We start from the raw sequence: 24,412 nt of genomic DNA on the forward strand, positions 1-24,412 counted from the left end.
GAGTTTGATGTTATACTTTATAAACAAGATTTATTTGGGTTTTTCTGGGTTATTCTCCTGGATTAAAAATCTCATTTCAGATAGGATTGGCTTGTTGAAAATGTTATCCTCACATGCACTTACTAATATGATTTGCATTGTCATAAACTGCCTCCGTATGTAACTTGTGATTCTGTACCAGTTTGTTCTACCTGGCTTATTTTAATGGGTATCATGCTGAATTACAGTAGTTTCTTTGGGGGGTTTAGGTTTGGGGTTTTTTCTTTTTTCTTTTAAATGGTCTAAGTTAAAACCAAAATCTGAAGTGAGCCTAAAGTGGAACAAAGATTTTATGTTGGCTTAAGAGTTCCCTATCTGTCCCGAAATAGCTGTTTTATTCTTTTACTTCAGCACAAAGTGCAAAAAGTATTTTTCAGTTTTATCCAAGTTGATTTCTTTTCTAAATTTTGTTCAACTGCTTGGAAAAAAAGCTAGAAGTTACATTATTCAGACAATTCTAGCTAATAATTCTTAACTACATACACCCAGTGGCCTGAGCCAAACCTGTTGTGTTAAGAGTCTGTAGAGGAGCTGGTGCTGCTGCACCTCCTGCCTCACTGCCCATGGTGCGTCTTCTCTGAGCTCAGCATCTGTCTTCTGTTTCATTCTGCACGGCTGAGAGGGGAGATTGAAATAAATTGTCACCTAATCAATGAAAAGATTTTTTAAAATGAAAAAAAAAATAAGTACAGTGTGAGAGAGAGAGAGAGAGAAGCCATAAATGATAATCTGTAACCTAGAAGACTCCTATTTGGGATTAACATTTATATTTTGGTTAGCAATTTCTTCCTCTGATGATTTTGGAGCCTTTGCTCCCAAGGCTGTAAGCTGTTCCTGGTGTATCCAGCGCTTTGTACATTCCTGGTGGTGTTAGGCCAGATCCCATTCTCACCACAGGTTATTCAGGTACGCTTCTGGGACTTCACACCCCTACTAATGGGTAACCCACCCTTTTGTAGCCCTGAGAGCCTGGAGAGGCAAATGAAACCAGGTGCAAGTAATTCAAACAAAAATAACTCCATTAGCAGAACCTGGAAGAGTTTATAAGATAGTCACTTTGCTGACAAGTAAACTGCAAACAAAAGATGAAAATTGAGTCTGACTGGAAGATGGAAAACTGCTTTCCCTTCATTTGGTTTCTTTTCGTGTACAGCATGAATGCACACTGTTTGTTGCCAGGCATGTAAGCTGTTGACCAGAGCAGAGAAGAATGAGGACTCTATTAGAGAAAGCAAAGTATTTAATTGTTATTCTTATATCTATTTCTTTTCTAAGCAAATCTTCATATTCTAATATTTCTGTGACATTTCCCTTTTATTTCTTACATAAATGAGAGAATCGGGTCAGCTCAGTTCCCATATCTAATGGCTTGTTGACAAGGAAAAAATTAATCAGAATAGCTACTGTGGAATAAATTACTCCAAAATAGCTTCCCCATGGATACTGTTATTCTGAAATAAGTGTGCCTTTTTTCTGATTAGTACTTATTCTGCCAGACCAATGTTTGTCAAGTTTCCCAGGTAGAGAGCAGTCAGCTTGTAGAGATTAGCACCTTGCAGAAAGTACCTTGACTCCTTGAGCAAGACTTGTCACTGCCATAACCGTTCCACCGGCAGAGACCAGCCCGGCCCTGAACCGCTGTACCTAACCACATCAGAGCCCTCTGCAGGGATCTTCACCAGTATAAAGCGAAAGCAAGAGATTTCAATTTCTTTGTCACCTTTTTAACTCTAGTGGAATTCTTTAACATTTGCAGTCTTGGAGAATCTAATAGTAATTTGATGCTTTTCAGTTCACTTATTAAGAATATAGAGAGTTTCATTCCTTGGACAAAAAAGAGGAAGCAATAAGAGGAGGTATTTTTTCCTTGCAGTTCCAAGCCTGCTCTTCAGGTTTCAACCCAAAAAGATTGTTTCTTTTTCATTAGAACACAATGAAAACCCCTCTGGTTCATACTGTGAACTCCTCCGTCCACTTCTCATGTGGTTTTGTTTAGACTGGAGGCCCCTTATTGTTTCAGCTTACTGATTTCCTAGTGGATTTTGGTAGCTTACTAGGTTCTCCTGAATATAAAGTGACTGCTACACTCAAAGTCAATAAACTCAGTGTTGCCCTGTGAAGTTCTTCTCCCACCTCTGGCAAATGCCTGTTGTCTTCACAACTGGGGGAACGTGAAAAGAACTTAAAGCATGCACTGACCTGTAGCTATGCCAGCTTTGTTGGATTCGAGGGTCTTAGATTATTGTTGCTAGCTATCTACAGTTGCCCTTGGCTCATTATCACAAAAACTAGCCTGCTCTATCTGATTTCCCAGCTGCAGTAGGATAGATTTGTTAATATTTTTTGCTTAGCCAAGCAATTACCTTGCTCAAGGTCAAGCAAGGATTTTCAGATTCCAGGAAAGCCCATGTCATTATACTTGTTTGTTCTGTAGAAGGGCTTTTGCTTTCTTTTCAAAGTGAATATTTTATGCTCTTATTTACTGAGCATTCACACAGTGCAGTGTGCTCTGTTGAGAAAAGAGCAGAGTTGGCTCAGTGTTGGTCTTGCACCCATTAAAGTCAATGACAAAACTACAGCAGCTTCCCTGATAACGCAGTTTGCCCTGAGGAGGTATGGTTTTATAGGCACCGAAGTGTTGGTACGAACAGAGCATAAAAAGTCAAAGCATGAAGTGGAAATATGTGACAGTATGTTGATCCTATAGCTTTCGGATTTTAACACAAGGGAAATTCATACAGTAATATGATGACTCCACAGTTATTGAGACCGACCTTGTTAAAAATACAAAGAGATGTCTTTGTTGAAGGATACAATGCCTTAATCTTGCTTTATATGCATTAGTGTGCTTGTCAATCCAAGCAAGTTAGCGACTGCGAAGTCATAAAATGGACGTTTAAGAAGATAGTTGGACATTTTACTGTACCTTATTAAATCTGTTTCTGGTTGAGTATGTAATTTAGGTGATTTGGACATCTATGCTGCTGATAGAAGCAATTAAATGCCAATAGCCCAATTTTGAGTTTTATTTAGGTGCTTCATTTGGATGCACTTCAGTGCTTCACTTTTCATCATAAGCTTTGGACATTTAAGGAAATGAATCTCCCCTACAAATGTTGTCACAAGTTTGTCCATGAAGAAATGTAGATTTTTGAAAAAAAATAAAATCAATTGTTTCTCCTATTTTTCATACTTGAAACTGGAGGGAGGAGGGATAAGTTTATTTTCACTTTCCAAATTTGCTTTCCTGGTACAAACATCCATGAAGAAGATTGTATCTGTCAGGTCACGGGGGTAGAGCCTGCATTGAGGTGTGTGTTTGTATATCACCAACTATGAAAGGAGCATAGTCATGATTCTTCCCTTTTTGGATCACTCTTGTATTGCAACCAATAAATGAAAATTAAACATCCTAAAGCACTAGTAAAACTATTGTAGGCCATAAAGTAGAAGTCAGACAACTGTAACAAATACCTCTTTTTACTACTCTAGTGAGGATGCTTATGAGAGTTAGATAACATTTCCGACTTCATTATTGCAGACTGGTTAGCAAGTGTATATTCCTCACAGGTGTGAACAGGCAGTAGTGACAATAAAGGACTCTTCGAGAGATCAGCTGCACAGTGTGGATCCTGCACCCGTTGGTCTAACGAGTATTGTGTAGTGATTTTCTTCTGCCTGTTCTGCAGTGAGGACAGTCCCACTCTTCCCTGTTCACTTAGTTTGTAGGTTCTGTTTTCTCATTGTCGTGTGGGGATTTTATGAGGTGGTACAGTGTTAATGACTAGAGAGAAATACCCCTCCTGGACTAAGCATGTATGTTAATGCTTTATTGAATTTGAATGCGTCATAATCGGCATGCCTTCCAATTGATTAAATACCTCCTCTTCTCCCCAGTAGCCAGCTCGGTGCTTTATTCTCAGAATCACTCAATTTCCTGAACTTTCCATTCTCTCTGTTTTAGATGGCTTGACAGACTGTGTAGACCCTGACTGTTGTCAGCAAAGCAATTGTTACGCAAGTCCTCTCTGCCAGGGTTCGCCTGATCCCCTTGACCTTATTCAGCACAGCCAACCGCCTTTCTCTCAGCATCCTCCGAGACTCTTTTATGATCGAATCAGATTCCTTATCGGGAAGGAAAGCACTCATGTAATCCCAGGAGATGTCTTATTTGAGAGCAGGTGAGTTTTCTTTTAGATGAAAGACTTTTCTGAATATTGAAAACTGCAATGAAACTATTTAACCAGGAAAAGCCACTGACAGCTGCATAGCTGAGAATTCTTCACTGGTGATCAAAAAGTACTTAAAAGGATAGCAAACGTTTAAGTCCCAACAGCTGAGGATCTTGTTTATCAGATTCTCATTAGTACCTATCCAGTTCATAAAAGCGTCACAGCAAGAAACTCTACTAACCTTATTAACAAGACTTTGACTGTCATGGAAGGTAAGCTATCTATTACTTGTAAAATAAGTGGGGGGAAGTTCAGCCCTTTATGCTGTAGATACATATAATGGCAGGAAGCAGAAGGATAAGTTGGATTCATATGCGTTGTATTCACTCACCTTTCTGCCCAGTAGAATTTGATTTGTATTTATGGTGTAATAAATTTACATGTGTCACTCACATATAATCCAGCTACCCAATTAACCAACTTCTTTGGTTTTACTACGTGTTGATAGACCAGTGTGGAGTTTACCATTTCATGCTGCGGGTTATTCTCAAGCTGTCACGCAAACAGTAGAGTGATCTCTGAGTGTTTGTGAGATTGACTTGCCCTTTAACGGGAAAAGGCTGTGCAATAGGAAAGGGGCACTTACTTGCTCAGAAAACCTGGTAACACATATTTTCATGAACACTTGAAATATAGGGGCACATAAGTTTTTATGCTGTAGTTCACCTGGGAAGCTATAACTTACATGCTGACAAAGAGATCCACAAATCATCCACATCACCTAACTATTACCCTGCCAACTAGGCCTATGCATTAGATAAACCATGTTCCAATAATAAGGGCATAAGAATTTTTTTATTTTCACAGTACAGTACATAGCACTTACTTAGGTTACAAACTCGACTTCATTCCATAGCTGCGCACAAATTCAGTGCACTTTCTCTTTGTAACATTAATTTTTAATAAAGTAAATATGTAAACAGAGTCTTTATTGATCTGAAATACCTAAACATTTAATCACTATTAATAATGTAACAGGATGTTATAAATATGTAGAATGATAGGGCACGAAAATGAACTCCGTGAAGAGCACCCTCCTGGCCACGGCGGGTCTCTCCGAACGCGTCTCGCTGATGAGCAGTGCCACTGCGCCTGGCGCGAGGTCCTTGGCTGGCTCTACGCACAGCGGAGCGTACCACAGTTTAAACCAAAAGTCACCGGTGAAAGATTTTCCTCATCAAAATGCCTCGCAGCGAGGTGTTTTCAGAGAGGAGGTGAGCACTCAAGTCGCCTGTACAGCGTTCTGTGACACTGCAAATGTTAGCAGCCAGATTGCACATAATCCCGTCAACGTGCTTTTATAGATATAAGGAACTGATCTTTTAAAGCTATCATTGATGGGATTTAACTTGGATTTAAAAGCTTTTTCTGAGTATTTCGTTTCTTTACCCTGATATCTGCCATGCCTTTGAAGAACGAAGAGCAGCGAAGGCCTTTGTGTGCGCAGCAGCCCACCTTCACCATCGTTTGATACCTTATACCGCTCAGGAATACGACTTGTACTTGCATTGGTGCATTGTTCACACCCCAGATATCATTTCCTGCCACTGTAGAGAAATTACTAGTTAGTTTGGTGAGAAGGTCATTGGGATTCAGATGAGGCTGTCTGTATCTTTGGAATCAGGGCAGTGCCTGGAGACTTGCGCTGTGCCATGTCTCCTGGGTTTTGTCAACAGTGATCTGCCATGTACTGGGCACCCCGAGGAGTTCATCAGTCCACACTTTGCTTGATCCTCAAGTCTTCCAGGCTGTTGAAAAATTGCTCATCCATAAGTCAAATATTATTAAAAACTGCCAGAATTTTCCTCAAGGATGAGAGATAAGCAGAGTCTCAGAAGGAGACAACAGCTTAACTGTGCTGCCTCTGTTCAGAAATCTTCCTCTGACATTGTCAATCTGACTGTCATCTAGTGTCTGTTCTTCTCCTGGGAATTAAGATTACTGAAAAAAATAGAGAAAGACAACTGTTACTACAGTTAAAAAAAATCAGAAATCTGCAATCCTGCCTATCTGGTACAGACCAAAGAATGCTTGGGGGGTTTTAATCTCCTTTTGGCTATTGCTGAAAAGGTTGTGTCCAGGCAGATGATATTAACTCATGGCTCTCTGCAGTGCCACTTACTTTATAGCATTGGTGGTTCAACAAGAAATGTTGGAAGGATTGGATGAAATAGTGGCATTCATTTATTTCAGAGCACTGGCATCCATTCCCACTGGTGCTCAAATTTTGCAAAGCCCTATCTGGCTTCCCCACACACACCTTTGCAAGAAGTCTCTGAGACCATTAGGAGGATTAAGGAAGAAACATCTATCCAATGTTTTCAGTCTTCTGATTCAAATGACATTGTGCAGAGTTTTATTCTACCATAGGTCAGTGGAACTCCAATATGGGTGATGTTTGCATGAATCTCACTGCAGATAAAGCCAAAGTGATGTTGAATAGATTTGGGAAACCTACCAAAAAATGGTAAAGATTATCTCTATCCTTCAGACTCAAAGTGTTTGGTCTCTGCCATATCCTGGCATTTTCAACATCATCTGAAATACTAAAATCAGTTGTTCTGGCAACTGCTGGGACATCTATCCTTTTGCATTTGCATCTTAGACTTTAGCTTAGATCTGATTTTTTAAGCATTTGCCTTCTACAGTGCAGTCAGAGTGTTGCATTGAGCCAGGGCTAAATGCTACACCAAAATTAATGTTAAAGAGCTAAATGTTTTTGAAATATATTTTGCTTTTTATTGTGCCAAAGCTATGTCATTTGTACTGGGTTTTTACAAACTCCCAACTTAAACTGTGTCATGCTTAAAGGCAGATTAGACACTTTCTGAATAAATGGAAATGTACTCGGTTACATCAGGAATGGTTTTGACCTACTGCATGTAGGAGGGTGTAGCGGATTATAATGTTTTTATCAACTTCTGTTCTCAGGAAGGTTTTTAGCTTGTTTCTTTGCTGAGTATTTTTAATGCATGCTGCTGGCAAGCTATTTGACTCGCTGCAAATTGCCTACAAAAAGGGTCCAGTGTATGGTACTGAATTAATTACCCTTCAAAGGCTGCTTACAGCAACATTGTCAGCAGGAAGAAATGAATGTACCTTACTAGCCTTTAGCTTAATTTCTCTGATTGAAGATTTTGATCAGAAATGTAATACAGTAAATGACATCTTCTGGTAATGTGACACTTGCGAATTCACAAGTTGCTTGACAGAGTTCCACATCTAGGCCTAATGTCTCAGCCTGAGGTGCTCGGAGAATGTTGGAAATTTTAACACACAAAACAAAAGCAAAAAAATAGCAGATAAGTAGCAGTAGAGGTGGTGGAATGGTGGTAGAATAATAAAATACTTTACAAGTAGTAAAAGAATGCATCTAGAATTTTAAACTTCGATTTATATTTTAAATTAGAGATGTCAAACAAACTGCCTGATGGCAGAGAGCTGAGACCCGCAGAGCTGAGATCCTCAGTTACACGTGGAATGACCCATGAAGTATTGGCAGAGAATTCCTACTGCTTTTAGGCCACCTGCAACCCGTGGGAATCTCTGCTTTCTCTCAAAAAGCCAACTGCTCCCTCTGGAGTTGCAGATTTAGTACAGCTTGCCAGGGGACTAGAAACATTTTTAATGCATTTGAAAACGCTAAGGCAGCTTATCAGGGACATGTTCCTTCCCAGCTCCTCTGAATTAGAAAAGACAGGGTTTTTGCTTACTTTCAAGTTAAAACAACTTGGACAGCCTTAGTCCAAGATTATGCAGTCGTTGCAAATAGGTGACTGTTGGACACGTAGTAGGAGTTATTGTCCCCCATGAGAAAGAAAAGCAGGCCAGTCACAAGCATGTAGAATAAATCTTAGGGGCTGAGAATAGAAAAGGAACATACAGCACATCGAGGAGGCATAATTATCTTTAGAGGTTTCTCTGATAAGAAAAGCAGTGAGTGGTAGCAAGGTCCACAGCTCACCTGGAAAGGGGGTGAATGTTGAAGCAAGGAAGCGTGAAGTGGCAGTTGAGTATGAAGTGACATCACTGCAGGGAACATGCTCTAAAAGCTCTGGTAAGGAAAGGAATTAAGTGAGGTCTTCTGGAAGCAGCAAAGCTGCAGGGAACCTGCGTGCCAGCATGCCTCTGGGCACGGTGGTCCACTTTGTGAGCTGTCAGGGTATCGGGAAAGGAGGGAGAACCTGCGGCAAACTGGGGGGTGGTTTTTTACCTCCCTGAGCCTTTGAGATTAGTGCTGGTCATAAAGGAACTGAAAAATGTTTCCATACCTGCAGTAAATGCAAAAATTAAATCTAATTCTGATCAAACACTCAGTCAGAGATTTAGTAGGTGCTGGTAATTCAAGAAGAGGCCAGAGAGTAGAATACACTTGAACTTAGAGTAGGTAATAAAAAGACAGTAAATAATGAGGACAAATGTAGCAACAGAGGCAGGCTTAGAACATTTAAAATCTAAAAGATTGCAAAGACAGTTCAATACAGATAAATGTAGAATAATGAGGTTTATGAGTCTTTATCACATACTGTAAATGTGTGTGGCTTGTAAAATACGACGAATCAAAAAGGAGCAAGGAAGTTGAAAGATAAGTCTCAATATTATTTATGAATAATGAGAAGTAAAGTGAATGAGTAGAGGAAAGAAAGACTATGTGTGAAATAATGAAGACTTTGATGAGTTGTTATCGCACAAGTCTGTGTGCTTGGTAAAATATGAGGACAGAGTAGAGTCAGAAGACAGGTCTGTGTGGAACGAACAGACAGGAGTACGAGAATAATGTACTGAAAAATGATGACTCTTAGGGGTCTCTGTCTCTCACACCAATGGGTGTTGTAAATACATGGAGTGCGCTAATAAAGGGATTAGAAAAGGAAAGGCAGGTCTGTTGATGTTAGAAATACAAGAAAACAATAGAAACCGGTATTTTCTGCTCTAACAAATCAAAGAGTAATTGAACCTGGCTGTCCTGCTGAGTGAGTCTCGTGAGTCTGTTGAGACACACAAGAGCTTGATTGCCTTCGGTGGAGCAGCAGGTTTTGCCCACAAATAGGGCCGCAACCAATTCAGTTAGTGTAGAAAACAAACAGGTGGTAAATCAGAACTCTGTTTTGCATACTGGCAGTAATGCAGCCTCTCCCATTCCTCTGGGATTTATCAGTATCTTTGCTGAAAATCAGCATCTTGCTGAAAATCATCATCTTATGTCCTGGGAGCATGGAATTGATATTAGCAACTGTGGTGAATGGCGTACTCACAAAGAGGTTAATTTTTACCAGTTGCATTTTCTCAGGTCACAGTCAGACGGGTTTGATGATATCATAGTGATTAATTAGTGTCCTGTCAAGTGGCTTTGGAGAATGGGATCTTATGAAACAAGTCAGAATTTTCAGAAATTTATGGTCTCCAATTTGTGCATATGATTTCATTGGATCATGATCAATTAATCTCTCCAGGGATATTTTTTTAAATTCATATATAGACTCCTAAATAACCTTCATCTGAGGAGCTATTAAGTTTTTCCTTTAGATTACATATTCACTGTGTAAAGGTAGGATTTGTCTGTTGAGGTCTACCGTGACCTTTCAAACTGAAAGAGAAACATAACGATGTCTAAATTTATGCTTGTTGTTTATATTGAGTACTTAATGCCAGTTACCTTTATAAGTATTCTGTTGGTCTTGACCCTAAATGTCTTAACGTTATCAAAAGACTTCTACATACACTGTTCACTTAGTTATGTGAAACCACAATTCCAGGAAATACGTGCAATTGCATCATTAGATCCCAACACCTGGATCCATTCAGCCGGTGGAGGTATGCTAATGTAGCACGCCTGACGGCACGGAGAAAAATACTGAAAGGTGTTTCAGTGGAACATAGCTGTGTAAGACCTTAGAAAAATCCCACTAGGTCCTAATCTGCACCGTGACGGTATTTCACACCTTATTCTTCATCCTTGATGAGATTTGTCTCCCTTACATTTCAGTTTTCAAATATGTAAAAGGCTAAAGCTAAGAAAGAGAGAGTAATTTCACCATTTCTGGGGCTAGGGTGAAAGTAATGGTCTTAAAGGACAGCAGTGGAGATTCAAATTAGACAGTAGGAAAAACTTGCCATGAGTAAAGCACTCAAACAAACGCATTGGAATGGGTTACTTGGTGAGGTTATGGAGTTAGACAAGCATCTGTATGGAGTAGTGTAGGTATAGTTGATCTTACCTGAGGCAAAGGAATGGACAAGATAAAGTCTTGTATTTCCTTTCAGCTCTCATTTTCTATGATTCTGTGATCCCGTTAGCCTCCGATTAGACCCACTTAGTAATGAGTTCACTTCTCTGTCCGTTGACTTTGATGTGTTCTGCTCTGCTGCCATATTCCAACTTCTGTTCTGGAATGGGAGGATTTTTATGCTGGAAAGTGGGTGCAAGTCCAACACATCCCAGAGGGAATTTAAAAGGGCATAACATGTGATGGGGGATTGAGAAAAAGGTATGTTATGCTTGATTAGGCGCTCTCTGAATTTACCTATATAAGTTTCTGAAGTTCGGTGAAGGACCATGTGTCTCGCTGCTGCCTTATCACATTAGTTCAGCTTTTTCCTAATAGACAGCAATGCCCTATTCTTAGCAGCAGAGAATGAGGTTTCATTCTCCCCTTTCACAAATCATCACCCCCTAGAGCTGCAGCAAGCTAAATCACGCTATCAGTGAAACCTTTGCAGTGCTATTCAATGGCAGAACAAATGGTATCCTGAAATAGAGCCGGAAATGGAAATATATTCTTGATACACCAGCGATTCACTGGAGAGTCTGTGTGTCGTCTTCATGAGATAATGGTTTTTCATATCAATCTTTTGGACTTGTTTGAATTTTCATTCAAAATCAACAGTCACAATGATAACACAGTAGTTCTGTCTCTCTGGGACAGAAGTATAGCACAGTTTCTGAAATCAGTGCCCTTCTCACCCTCCTGATGTATCTAACATCTTGCCTTCTACTCTTTTTGTTACAGACGGGCATGTGTCATTCGAGGCCAGGTGGTAGCAATAGACGGAACACCTTTGGTTGGAGTGAACGTCAGTTTTCTGCACCACAATGAGTATGGATACACCATCAGTCGACAAGATGGAAGGTCAGCCTTTCATGTATGGTCTTTCACTGGTTTAGATTTGTATAGTTAGGGCCACGTACCACCTTCTAGTCATGTGCAAAATCTTCATAGACATTGCTGTTCATAGTGTGGATTGAGGATGGCATCTGGCCCTCTGCTCTAGGAGCACATTTAGTTAGAGCTCTCTGTGGTAGAGGGACCAAAGAAGAAAGGGAAGAAACCTGAACAGCAACAAGATTGCAATGACATTCAAACACCTGGAGTCAAAATGTGACAGTACTGCTGTAACAGTACCTTCCTGACATTTGAATATTTTCACTAGTCAGATTTTCCAGAGAATTCCCTGTCTTACCTCTTTTTTTTCTGTTGTTAAGCTTGAATCTTCCAAGTAGTTTATTGAGGTGTCAATGAAGTTAACTCCTTTAGTTGATCACCTGAGCCACACTGGTGAAAGTGAGGACAGACTCTTTCCAGAGCCAAACTGGTTAAATTGCTGTTCCACAACCAGTCCTGACCAATCCTGGCTTGCCCTTTTTCCTCAGCCTTGTAGGGCTTAGTTCAGTTCTCAAAGACAGATGAAGTTCCTATATATTCTATATTGCACTCCAGGGTTAGCCATCCTTTTGCAATAGGGTCATGATTTGCTCCTGAACTTGAATTAACCTGCTAAAGGCAGTTTAAGACTTCATCTTCCTTGGCTGTGTTGTGAATTACAAGAAAACAGAAACTATCTTCCAACAGGGAAAGAGTGTAATTTGTCACTGTTTCCACAATTTTTTTATTTTTTTTTTGGTTTGGCTTTGTCAATTTATAAAAGTAAGGAGCATGCATATTTATTCTACCTTAGTTTATTGACTTTCAAATCGCACTACTGAAAGTTAGTAATTATCATTTCCTCTTTACGCTAGCCTGGATAAAGTTGTTGCATTAAAATATGCTACCTGTATTTCACTGTGAATGTAATGGGTGTCATTTGGGAAATGTGATGAGATATGCATAATTAAGTCTGACTTCTTATCGCAGTTTGTTACCTTCAAAAGCCTCCATAATAAATGCATTCAATAACAGAGAGAGTGAAGTATCTATTTACATATTACCTTGCGTTGCCTGACTATGGATGTCAGAAACTCAGGAAATTGAGACTCTGTATCGTGCCTTCTATGTCCCACTGTTTTGCAGCCCAGATATGCCAAAGGTTCTTCACAATAGCTCCCAGAGGATCACCTGCCTTACGTACAAGAGCTGATTCAGTTCGCAGTGCAATTAATCGGCATCTTTCCCAAAAATTTCATATCCTGCACAGAGGGGTCTCCTGTTCAGTGTACTCAACCTTTTCCTCCTGCTACTTTTAGAAAAAGGGAGAAGGACATGTTAATAAAGAAAAGGCCTAACAGGCTTTAAGACTTCTTATTCTGCATTCTGTACCTGCACAGATTATGAGTAGCATCCTTTTTCTGCGCTAGGAATTTCTTTTCGTATAAACCAAAGTAACTGGGTCCACACTTTTGTTATGGATGACTCATTAGTATTGATTCTAGTTGATAAGCAGGGGGGGAGGTTGGCCAAGTAACAGCGAAGTACTGTACCTTGCTATTGATGCATACAGGGAGAAAGCACAGAGAGGTAAAGCTTCTTTGTAAGTACCAGGGTGACAGCAGGAAGGTATACTTGAATGATTTCACATAGTAAATTAAGGGCTGTAATAAGCAACATGAAGTTTTTGTTTGTGATGCATTGGAAGTTGTGGTAATATTATGATAAAACAAAAAGAAAGCAATTTGTTTTCTCTTTTCCAGTTTTGACCTTGTGGCTGTTGGAGGCATCTCTGTCACTCTAGTTTTTGACAGATCTCCTTTCCTATCTGAAAAAAGGACACTTTGGTTGCCTTGGAATAGATTTATCATCGTAGACAAAGTTGTAATGCAAAGAACAGAGTCGGACACACCATCTTGTGACATCAGTAGTTTTATCAGCCCAAATCCGATTGTACTCCCTTCACCCTTGACAGCATTTGGAGGGTCCTGTCCCGAAAGAGGAACCATTATTCCAGAGCTACAGGTAATGAAAAGACTTTCCCATTAACAATTTGTTGAGTTGCAGAACAGGTTCTAGACAATTTTACATGATGATACCAGGTAGTGAGCAACTGACTGCAGGGATGTTATTCACTTGTCAGAATGACACCAGTGCGTATCTCCTTAGTACTGTTTCACAAGATGCTTTTCTCTTTTTTTCTTTCCTTGGTTTTTGTTTATATTTTAAGGTGCTTTATTTCTTACCTCCAAGTAGAAGAAAGTGGGGGGTCCTAACGTGATTTATTATTGAAATCCTCATTTATTTATAGTGATGCACAAAACCACCCCCAGGTTACAGATAAACAGTACAACCTCCCCATGCATCAATGTGAGGCATGACCCAAAATGCTTTGAAATCTCCTAGGGATGTTTCATCCGTTCACATCTTCTAGATCTTTACAATGGCATCTCCAGCTGTATGTTAGCTTCTTGGGTTTTATTACTTTGTTTCCAAGGTGGAGCAGTTTTAACACGATCTTTAGGATTGGTTTTGTGTAAATGTCTTTTTTCTTGACGCTCCCTTAATTGTTTAGAAGCAATTTCTAATTAACCTTGTATTTAACTGTTCTTTTATTTGGGACTGACTTACTTAAAAGAGGTTGTATGAGTCAAACACCCAACAAAATACAACTACACAGGTTTAAGGTCATGTTAACCCCCAGAATTTTTAGTATGTTGTTTGAGCAGTTAGAGTTCAAGCAATAAGGCCTCTTTTGGGTTCTCTTGAAATTTCACTGGGCAAGTCTGGAAGGTATTTTGGAGGCTACCTGTAGACATGAATATTTCCAACCTTTTCTCTTTTTCTCATAGAAGTGTTACTACTGATTAAAGGCCTTTATTCTACATGTAAGAGACCTCTGATTGAACTCAATTATGACTGAACATCTCCATAACTATTAAAAACATTATCATGTTTCAGCCAGTTGATGGCCATAGCGTTGCTTCACAGAACGTACTAAGTGAAACTAATGAACATAAAATAAGAATAACTGATGCACGCTAGTAAGAAAAAACTGGGTCACATTTCTCCACGTGAGGGATTCCTGGGTCTTCTTTAAACAGCAAGGTACCCAAAGATGCAGCCTACTTAGAGAGAAACTGCCCCCAGTCCTTTTTTTTGTCATTGGAGGGTCCTTAGAGTGTTAAGTTTCATTGTACAGTACTGGGAAATGAACAAAAAGTAACCCAGAATAATAGGAGAACGAGATATATTAGCATGTATTAATGCATGAATATTTCTTCCTACTTTTCTATTAAAAAATGAGAAGAGATGTCAGATGTATGACAGAGGGGGCAGCTGGGATGTCAGCAGGAAATAAGGGGAACACTGCAAATCAGGAACAATAAAGGGAGCAGGATTTCCCTGGCAACACTACATTTCATATGTTGAAACGACAAGTGCTGGCAGGCCTCCAGCTGTACTGCAGCAATCCTATGACAGTGATACTGTTGCAATGTGTAAATAAAATTGTTTTGAAAGTGAAGTAATCTATTGTTAACAAGAAGAATTTTAAAACTGGGGAATATAAACAAAACAGTTTGTATTTTTCCAAGCTTGAACCAATTTAGCATTGTGACGGGTTGGCTTGTTATTATGGAATTACGCTAAAATCATTAACCTTATTAAGCACAGTCTAGTTTTTAGTAGATTTTGAGTGACTGCAGTGGCATCCTCCAAGAAGCTGCTCTCTCCTCTTGCCTGCTCTTCCTCACAGTCTGTCCCAGAAGACCTCCTTTTTCTCAGGAGATCACAAGAGCTAAATCCCTTTTTGTAGCTCCAAGGCCCACATCATTCAAAAGGTCAAGGCCAGGTTTCGTTTCTTCCTCACAAGCTCGCAGTCTTTGCAGTCCTTCTAGTTGCCGAGGGCTTAGCTTCATTGCAGCCGCGATTGATACTACCCCACAGTGGGCATATCCAAGCCAGCTTTAATCCAAGTGATTCAGACAGCGGCACTGACAGCAGCGCCGTGGGATTTGAACTCCGTCGCACACCCTGGGGACCTACCTGTTAGCTAGCTGACTCCGACACCCAGACTGTTTCATCTTCATTGCCGTGTGTCCCCAGTTAGCTTGTTAGGTTCCTTATGGTGCGCCTTCGTATGCCATGCCCCTTCTGGCTGGAGCTTAGCCTTACTGCAAGCACTTCTGCACTGAAGATGGTTTAGCAGGAAGGTTTGGGTATTTCTTGGCTCTCCCCAAGTCAGAGGTATTACCTCTAAAGCAGCATAGAATCTTCAAATCATAATGTAGTATATAAACTTATTTATAAATTAGTGCATATTTATAAAAAGTTTTCAATTGTATTCTGGTTAAGAACACTTGTTAAGTAAACCAAATAATAAAGCCAAGATAAAGCTGTAGAGCTCATGTGTATGAGTATGCCCACAGAGGTAGTATTTGCTCCTCAGTAGATATGTTGTGGTTTAACAGCAGCCGACATCGGTGTTTTAAGTGGTACTGTGTTCACATCATGGTTGTGAAATGTAAAATAAGCACCCGCTGTTACTATTAAAATTTTGCATTTTCTTAGCTATAGATATAATGATGTGTTTTTTTCCCAAGGTGGTCCAGGAGGAAATCCCCATTCCTTCAAGTTTTGTGAAGCTGAGTTATCTTAGCAGTCGAACACCGGGTTATAAAACTTTGCTGCGCATTATTTTGACACACACAACCATCCCTTCTGGAATGACGAAAGTCCATCTGATAGTTGCTGTTGAAGGACGTTTGCTTCAGAAATGGTTTCCTGCTGCAGCCAATTTGGTATACACATTTGCCTGGAATAAGACAGATATATATGGACAGAAGGTTTCTGGTCTGGCCGAGGCGATGGGTATGTACAATCACCTTGATGCAAGCAGAAGCGCTCACACACATCAAGCCAGGAAAATGAGGCTTATAAATTTTGTTGCTGCACTTAGTTACATTCTTTTAAATCAACTGCCTCTTTAGCTAAAGTGACTTGTATGATTTCCTAAGAACATTTATTTTCTTGTTCTTCCAATGTCATCTTTCTAATTTAATCAATTTGAAAATCCCCTTTTCCCTCGGAGAATGGTTATGTACTAACGGCATTATATTCAGCTGTCTTTGTTTTTGAATGTTACTTTGAATATGACCTTTGGTGTGTCATTGTTTCTGTCATTTTTTGGCTGTGACATTTAAAATGTCATTTCCACTTAGGGTTTACAAAATTCTAACTCTTAGGCATCCTTTCTTACTACATTTCACATCTCCAACAGTTAAAACTTCTTGATTTGTTGTTTAAAAAAAGATGTTTATACGAAAATCATCATGTTTCATAGGCTTTCTTTATCAAGCAGTGCGAGCAGCTATTCTGAGAATTGCTGCAGAAGTGCTGTCTGTGCAAATACACATTATTTAGCTGGCATTTTTTTCATTAATTTCATGATTTGGTTTTTAAATGGCTTCCTATTTTTTTAATTGAATTTGGGGTTATGTTGCTTAATGGACTAATCTTATAGATACTTTCCATTAAGATTATTTACCTTACCAGCAAAGCTTAGTATTGTGAATAAGCCCTATTCACTTCCTTGGCAGTTTCGTTTTGCTTTTTAAGTCAGGGGAATTACAGCAAGCAGCATTGGCAGGATGAGGCTATAAAACAAGAATAGCAAGGGCTACTTGGAGCCATCTACCCTCACGAGGAATATGCCGTGTTCCGTATATGAAACTGCTGTTCTGAGGGGCAGCCAGAAGCTCTCTTCAGGATTTGCTGTGTTGTCCATACATGCAGCATGCCTGCAAATCGACTCGTGCAAAGGCAAAAGGAGCCATCTGGGCTACACAAGCCCTGAACTCCCAGAGCATGTAGTGTGTGACTGTGTTAGCATGTCCTCCCAGCCAGGTGGTCTGTGAGGCAGCTGCATGGAGAGGTGATGGAAGAAAGTGGGATTATAACGTTTTCCTAGTCATTTCTACTTAGAGAATGATGCAAACGTAGCCACCAGTGTCCACAAAGGGTTATGAGCATGGAGTATGATTTCCATCACTCGATGCACATAGGAATATATCAGAAAACAAAGAGCTTATTCTAGGGCTGTGGTCCCACAGTCTGCTTCAACAGATACGGCTGCAGGCTGCTGCCAGAAGGGACATTCCCATGTTCTTCTTTCCTTACCCCTGAGCCACCACTGACATTCATTTGATCATGAAATGAGCCAGATCAGGAACAAATTCAGCTGAAAACTGAAGCAACCAGAAAATAAATGATAAATTTTCAGCTTCATTAGTTTCCTGATGGGCTATGAATGCTAGTGCAGAAGCACAGGCCTTCTCATTCCAGCTGTAGCCCACACATTACATCAGCCCAAAGTGATCAATACTCCACCCTTAGTGCAAGGTCTCCTAAATTGCCGCATCATCCAGCATATCTGCATCTCATCTACCACATCTGCGGGAGGGGACAACTTTTCGAAGGAGGGCTCTGAACGTGCTGGGTAGCAGGAGTGCCCCTTTTCAGCCCGTCTGTCTCTTAAAACCTTGTTAGGGGGCAAATCTAGCCTTAGCCCATTACAGACGTAGACGACTCCTAGCATTTTGCAGTGAGGGAAGGTATTAAATGCGTCGTTGGCTTCACTTACACGTATTTGTGCAAATCCAGAAGTGGAAAAAAAAATTCCCATGTGCCCTTTGGCATTCCCATGGGTGATCGGGCAGGACCAGATGGGTCACGGGTGCCACCTGGGGCTTTCCTCAGCACAGCTACGCGTGCCCTGTGCTCAGTCACTGCACGTTATCACTAACACACACATTTGAGAGGGAACAGTCGAGTATGCCTGCTCCCTCCACATCATTTAAAAGCCTTCTGATGATCATGAAGTTCCATTACATATCTGGACTTTAAAACAATTTAAATCAAATACATAACATCTTATGAAATGATACTGTAGTTACAGAGTCCCAGATTAGAAGTAGATGAGCATAATATGTTTAAATATGAATAAAGCTTATGCAATAGTGCTGGATAACAACTTTTAAATTATTTAATTGGTGGTTAATTTTTTTCTTTTCCTTAAAGTTTAGGTTAATTATGCTTCTTTCAAAATAGAAGCAAAAATATTTCTATTTTAAGTGCATTCTTAGCATGCTTTGTTAGATTCCAATAAAGCTTTATTTAATTTGACACACTGTAGTACTCAGGGACCTTTATCTGCATCCATTATATGAATTTTTGTCAAAATAATTTCCTCTGCCAGTATATTACCAATATTTAATAATGCATTCTGTTCGGTTTTCATTTTAATTAAATTAAATTGCAGCAGGTTGAATTCCTGGAACTCAGGAATATAACCATCTGCTTTTGGTTTTATAAATACTATAAACATCTCTGTTTTTCTTCAGGTTTATTGACAGCAGCGATCACATAACCAGTTACAGAAAAGACAACTTTCTGAGCATATTTCCACACACAAGTGGTTCTGTTTCAATTTGTTTGCTGGTGTTTGTCTAGTTCCCAAGTCCCTAACAAGAGGCCATGTTCTCAGAGCAACAACTGAGATGATAAACTAACATTTTTTTGTTCTGAATAAAAGAAGCCATCATGTGAATGTTGACACACAAAACCTTGGTGGTAAAGTCTATGTCCCCTTGTAATTTAACATAGGAAAAGGAAGGATCTCAGTAGAAATCTCAGTAAATGCTCCTGTATAACTCCACGCATGCTCAATCTTACTCCTGCAAGCCCTTGCATCCCGCACAGCAGCATGAAGTGGTGAGCAAGGACTAACCCTTCTGGGTGTAAAAATAAACCAGCTCTCAAGCAGTCTTCAGTCTTTTCGGTTTATTACTCGTTACTTTGGTCAAGTTCATGATGTTCATTGTTTGAAGAAGTAGGTTGCTGATAAGTACAAATATTTGAGGAGAGGCTGAAGATAGAGGTTACTGTCCTGCTTAATCCTGTCTTTTATTTCTTACCTGTATTTTGGCAACAGCCCTTAAACTGTGTTATGCTGGCACTACTGACAAATTATTGTTCAGTCTTCTAAATAGTTCTATGAAAAGAAGAGATTTTTGGTACAGATTATTTCAGTAAATCTTTTTAAATCCTTTTTGAGATTGTAAAGAGCTGTACTTGCTGGCTGTTAGTGTCCAAAAACATACTCACTACAGTTGTCCTTCATGCAGTGAAATCTCAGTCACTGCAAAAAAGGGCTATAAATTAATTAATTTGATCAGAAAGTAAACACCCCACAATGAGGGTAAGCTCACTGAGATTGTAATTTCATTTACAAAATTACAATGTTTCACAAAACCTGCCAGTAACAAAATACTTGTTTATCAAGTGGCACTGCAGTCACTTGGTTGACTTGACAATTGTTACGCTTTGCCTTGACTACTTTGCATGCAAAAAGATTGATAGGAAATTTTCATGGCTTGTACATCAGTACCTCCAAGTAGATGGTTCAGGAGACCCTGCTTTAAGATCACAGAGATAATCCTTTTTAGAGCATAGACTTCTTTCATAAGTATGTTTAAGTATACACAGAAACATGGTTGTAGACACAGCCAAAGTGAGTGTATGTCCACGTGTCTCTTCACTGATGAGAAGGGACAAAAAGGCATCTACGCACAATAACTGTGAGAGCAAGGAGCTTCTAAGAAAGGGGATGATAGCCTCTAGAAGGTATTTGGCAGCTCAGAAACATCAGCTATAGGCAGGGAATAAGAGATGCTTTAAAGCGTAGCTACAGTTCTAGTAAATGTGCCACTGTGGATCCATTGGCACAGATTCTCAAATGGTGTAAATCGTTATACCTCCCTTGACCCAGATACCAGCATGCTACCTTACAGCAGCTGGTGAAGTGTCCTGTGGGCCTGTAACAGTTCACAGAGCAGGGCTGAGGGAGTGACTTACTTGGTATTATAGGTCATCCCTCTTTTCAAGTATACACATCTGACCCAGGACTGAACATGTTAAGTAGATGAATGGAGTAAAGATGCAAACATGTAGGTGGCAAGCATGAGGTTGCTTCATAGGAAAAATCTGCCCTTTATCGTCTCTCTGCATTAGCACCTAGAAAATAGCATGTTTGCTTACTGAACCTCGATAGCTCATCCCAGCACAAGATGTGGCTGTTCTGGAAGAAGCTCCATGCCCAGAGTTGGGCACTCAGCCCAAGGAGTTACCCAGAAACATGGGTGATGTTAGTCATAAGAGCTCCTGTAACAGAAAAATTGGACAGAGTGGCTGCTGGACCCTCAGACTGAAAACCTATCATGTTTGAAACATACAATATTTACAGTACTTAAGGAGATGTGATTTTCACAAGTCAGTTTGCCATAAAACATTTATCTTACAAACACAAATGCTCCCTGCTGTAGCTGGACACAATATTTCAATTGCATCCAGTAATGGAATTTAGATGGTATTAAAACTATTTATGGTTCAAGTAAAGTGTACCTAAAGCTGCTACATAGAAAAAGTGAGAAGAAAATATTGAAAATGACAGAAAACTCTTTTAAAATATTTTATCTTGGTATCTTAAAATATTTTTAAAGACATTTTTAATTTTGAAAGGCCAAACTATCTCAATATTTCCTAGATCAAATTTGGGGATTTGGTGCCAAAGTAACAAACATTCTTCCTTTATGAATGAGTTGCACTGAAATCTAAAAAGGTTAACTAGAGGAGATAAATAACTTTAAAAAAAAAAGATGGTATATTAGAGATACCAAAATTAAATTTTGAAGAGGTTGGGGGGTTTTGTTTCTGAATTACTAAAGGGAAGGAGTTTTGGTTAGTTTGAGCACCCCCAAAAACCACCATCCTTAGGGAAATTCAAGATTTTCAGCAGATATTTTGGAGAGCTGTAGAGGGGAGCCATGTGATGTGCAAGCCTGTTAAGATAAATGTTTAGTTCTAGAAATTTTCAGCTTGGCAATCCATTTCTGCCTAGCTACAGTTTTTACAGTTAGCAAACAAATTAAAACCAGTTTGTTTTAACATGGATTTTTTTTCTATTTAAGCTGTTATTCAGGTAATTAGCAGAAATGCAATAAACGATCACATCCGGAATCACTGGAGGAGATTTATACTCCTAAGAAATCCATAACTGATACAACAGAAAATTTTATGCTTTGAAACAGTAGTAACTATAGCTGTAATAACATACTAATCTCTTAAAACCCTTTTTAAAAAAACACCACTCAACAATAGCAATCAGGCACAGGAAAATTAGTGGCATCATTACTTGACAAATGAATATCAAAACCTGGAATGAAAAATTACCTAGTAGTTCACAGAGGAAAAGGTAGACTGATAGATCTTTAATTATTTGTTTGCAGTGTCAGTGGGATATGAATATGAAACATGTCCTGATTTCATTCTGTGGGAGAAGAGAACAGTAATCCTTCAAGGCTTTGAAATGGATGCTTCAAATCTGGGAGGCTGGTCTATAAACAAACACCATGTATTAAATCCACAAAGTGGTAAGTCCTTCCTTTATTAACTGGCCATGCAGAAGAAGAATACAAATTTTAAAGGAATTAATTGTTCAGATTTTAAGCGTTACACTTCCTAATGTGTAATCCTCTTTCGATGTGCACCCTCATTTATTGGGAACTGAACTGCAAATGCCACCTGAAAGGATATTTTTAATGTTCTGGCTCCCAGGTATTAAACATTAATATCACTAACTCTCGCGATCGCTAGCACATTGCAGTCATTTGGATGGGAAAAGGGCATACTAATTTAGGTTTGTTCTCACACTGTTGGTATAGAAGTACCACATTTCAGGTCAGTTTATAGTGTGTTATATTCTCAGTGAAATGTCTATACCCCTAATTCATCCTGTGACTAACGGTGGTTAGTAGCATCACAGCACCAGGGAGACAAACCATGCATGAAAACAGGCTGGCTGAGCGAGAGGTAGCACTTCTGAAACCATCCGGTATGCAGAAGCTTTTGTGGCTGCCCACTCTGTGGAGAAGCACAGTAAGTTACTCTTCAGGACAAGCAGTCCAGCACCTTTCAAGGCATTAGAAAAAAAAACTGCAAATGCTTTGGGTGTCATAACATTAACCCCGCATAGAGATTCTTCAAGCACAGAGACTTGAATCTGTTTTCTCAGTGCTTTTATTTTATTCCTGGGGTTTTTTCTTTTCCTCCCTTAACATCTATAATCAGGAACTAGTGGGATTAAATTATTAAAACAATACTTGTAGTTAAATTATGGTAACTAGAAGAATATGATTTTGCCAATGAACAGATTTCACTGTCCAGGGTAAGAGAAACTTGGGGTCAGATTTCAGCCCTTATAAATCAGCAGAGTATTGGATTCAGTAAAGTTCTCTCAATTTGCTCCAGCTGAGAGTCAGTCCACTAAAATCTGTTTTCATCTGCAGACTTCTGTTAATGAAGATTCATGCACAGATGTATGGCTGTCAGGTTTTTACAAGTTCTGTTGTTGAATGTGCAGCTACAGTATAAATATTCCAAATACAAAAGGTCAGATTTAGTTTGTAAATTATCTGGATTTCTGTTTTGATTTAAAATAGTTTGACATTTTAAACAGCAGTTCTTTCATACCCTGTCTTATTGGTTTGTATAGATTGTCTCTTTTAAATGCCAGCTATTGACATTTAACACAAAGAGAAATCTGACCTCAGTCAGCTCAGCCCCCAACTGTGAGCCCCATAGTCTACTCCTTAGTGCCAATTTACCACTTGCATAGTTTAATTTCAAGACTAAATTGCTGGCAGTAACTCCAATTTATATGACTATCCGCTAACTGCAGCAGTTACTACTATAATTCACCTCATAGGCACTAACATGTTCTGAGATTTTGTAAAGTATACAATTATAATCTGAGCAGGGCTCAATCATTGCTTTCCTGAGCACAGGGTATATGGTGGCAAATTGTTTCCTGGCCCCGTCTCAGCTGTGTGGCTGAGAACACCAGAGAGCACTGACCTGTCAGCCACACACCACCTCCTCTGAACCACCCAGGCTGTGCCCACCACCCCAGCCCCATATCAAGGATGGGGAACATGCAGCTCCTTATACCTGCTCCTCTTCCTCACATGTTCCCGCTGTGCTAGGCATGATCAAGGCTGAAGTCAGGGGGAAGGTGCTAAACATCCTCACCCATTACTTACAGAGAGACAGTCTGGAGAGGGGAGGGCATAAGCACATCTGGCTTGAAATCAGTGGGTCTCTTCTGTTTACAGTTTGCATGTGAGAGCATCTCTGGTGAGGATGACAAAGCCCAGCCAGAGCTCAGTGATGTCTCAGATGTTCCTCATGATTATAATAGGATTTGAGCATGCACACCTGGCTTGTATAGAGGAGCTAGAAAAGCAGTTAGGAGCAGAAAAACAATGACTATACCATAGCTAGTGCACACCTAACAGAGCAGCCTGTAGGCTCGTATTAAAGCAGCAAAACCAAATAATGAACTGTGTTAACCAAAAGGATAAAAATAACAAGCGTGCTTCTGGTCTTATCTAGAAACTAGTGAACTGCTCTTCCATTTCAGATATATAAAATGTACTTTAAATAAGGACAAGAATATGATTCAAACTTAGAATTAAACATTTCAGACTTATCTCCATGCCACCGTGAGTGAAATGAAAAGCATGAGTAGCCTTCTCGAGTGTGAATATATTGAGGTTTTTCACTTTTAATTAGAACTTTCCCTCTGTATGTATGAAGAGCTGCTCTTTTTGGAAGCATGAAACTTGCATCTGTTTTTGAAACACCGTCACTGGATTAACTACAGAAATAGCATTGGAATATAACAGAAATGCCTTTCTAAAAATTCTCTATTGCAAATTACAATTTTGTTTTCAAACTAAAACTGGAGCTTATATCTAACTTCAGCCACTAAGCTTTGTCTTCCAGCAGGTCTGCTGCTGCGCACAACATTCCTTCTCAGAAACAGGGTGGATGCACTTATCTCCCTCCCCATAAAGGCTATGCATTTTAGAGATGTTACAA

General features: G+C 39.6%; 1 protein-coding gene across 5 annotated transcripts in view; it reads left to right on the forward strand.

Moving 5' to 3' along the window:
* TENM1 (teneurin transmembrane protein 1) overlaps positions 1 to 24,412 on the forward strand; it is a 252,225-nt gene that overhangs the window by 163,690 nt on the left and 64,123 nt on the right. For all 5 annotated transcript variants that reach the window (XM_075053993.1, XM_075053994.1, XM_075053995.1 and 2 more), the window contains 5 exons: positions 4,004 to 4,220; positions 11,282 to 11,401; positions 13,177 to 13,438; positions 16,018 to 16,285; positions 21,760 to 21,903. In XM_075053993.1, the coding sequence (XP_074910094.1) occupies positions 4,004 to 4,220; positions 11,282 to 11,401; positions 13,177 to 13,438; positions 16,018 to 16,285; positions 21,760 to 21,903 (1,011 nt within the window). The remainder of the gene's footprint in view (positions 1 to 4,003; positions 4,221 to 11,281; positions 11,402 to 13,176; positions 13,439 to 16,017; positions 16,286 to 21,759; positions 21,904 to 24,412) is intronic.

This window comes from Buteo buteo, chromosome 22, assembly GCF_964188355.1.
Source record: "Buteo buteo chromosome 22, bButBut1.hap1.1, whole genome shotgun sequence".
Taxonomy (NCBI): Eukaryota; Metazoa; Chordata; class Aves; order Accipitriformes; family Accipitridae; genus Buteo; species Buteo buteo.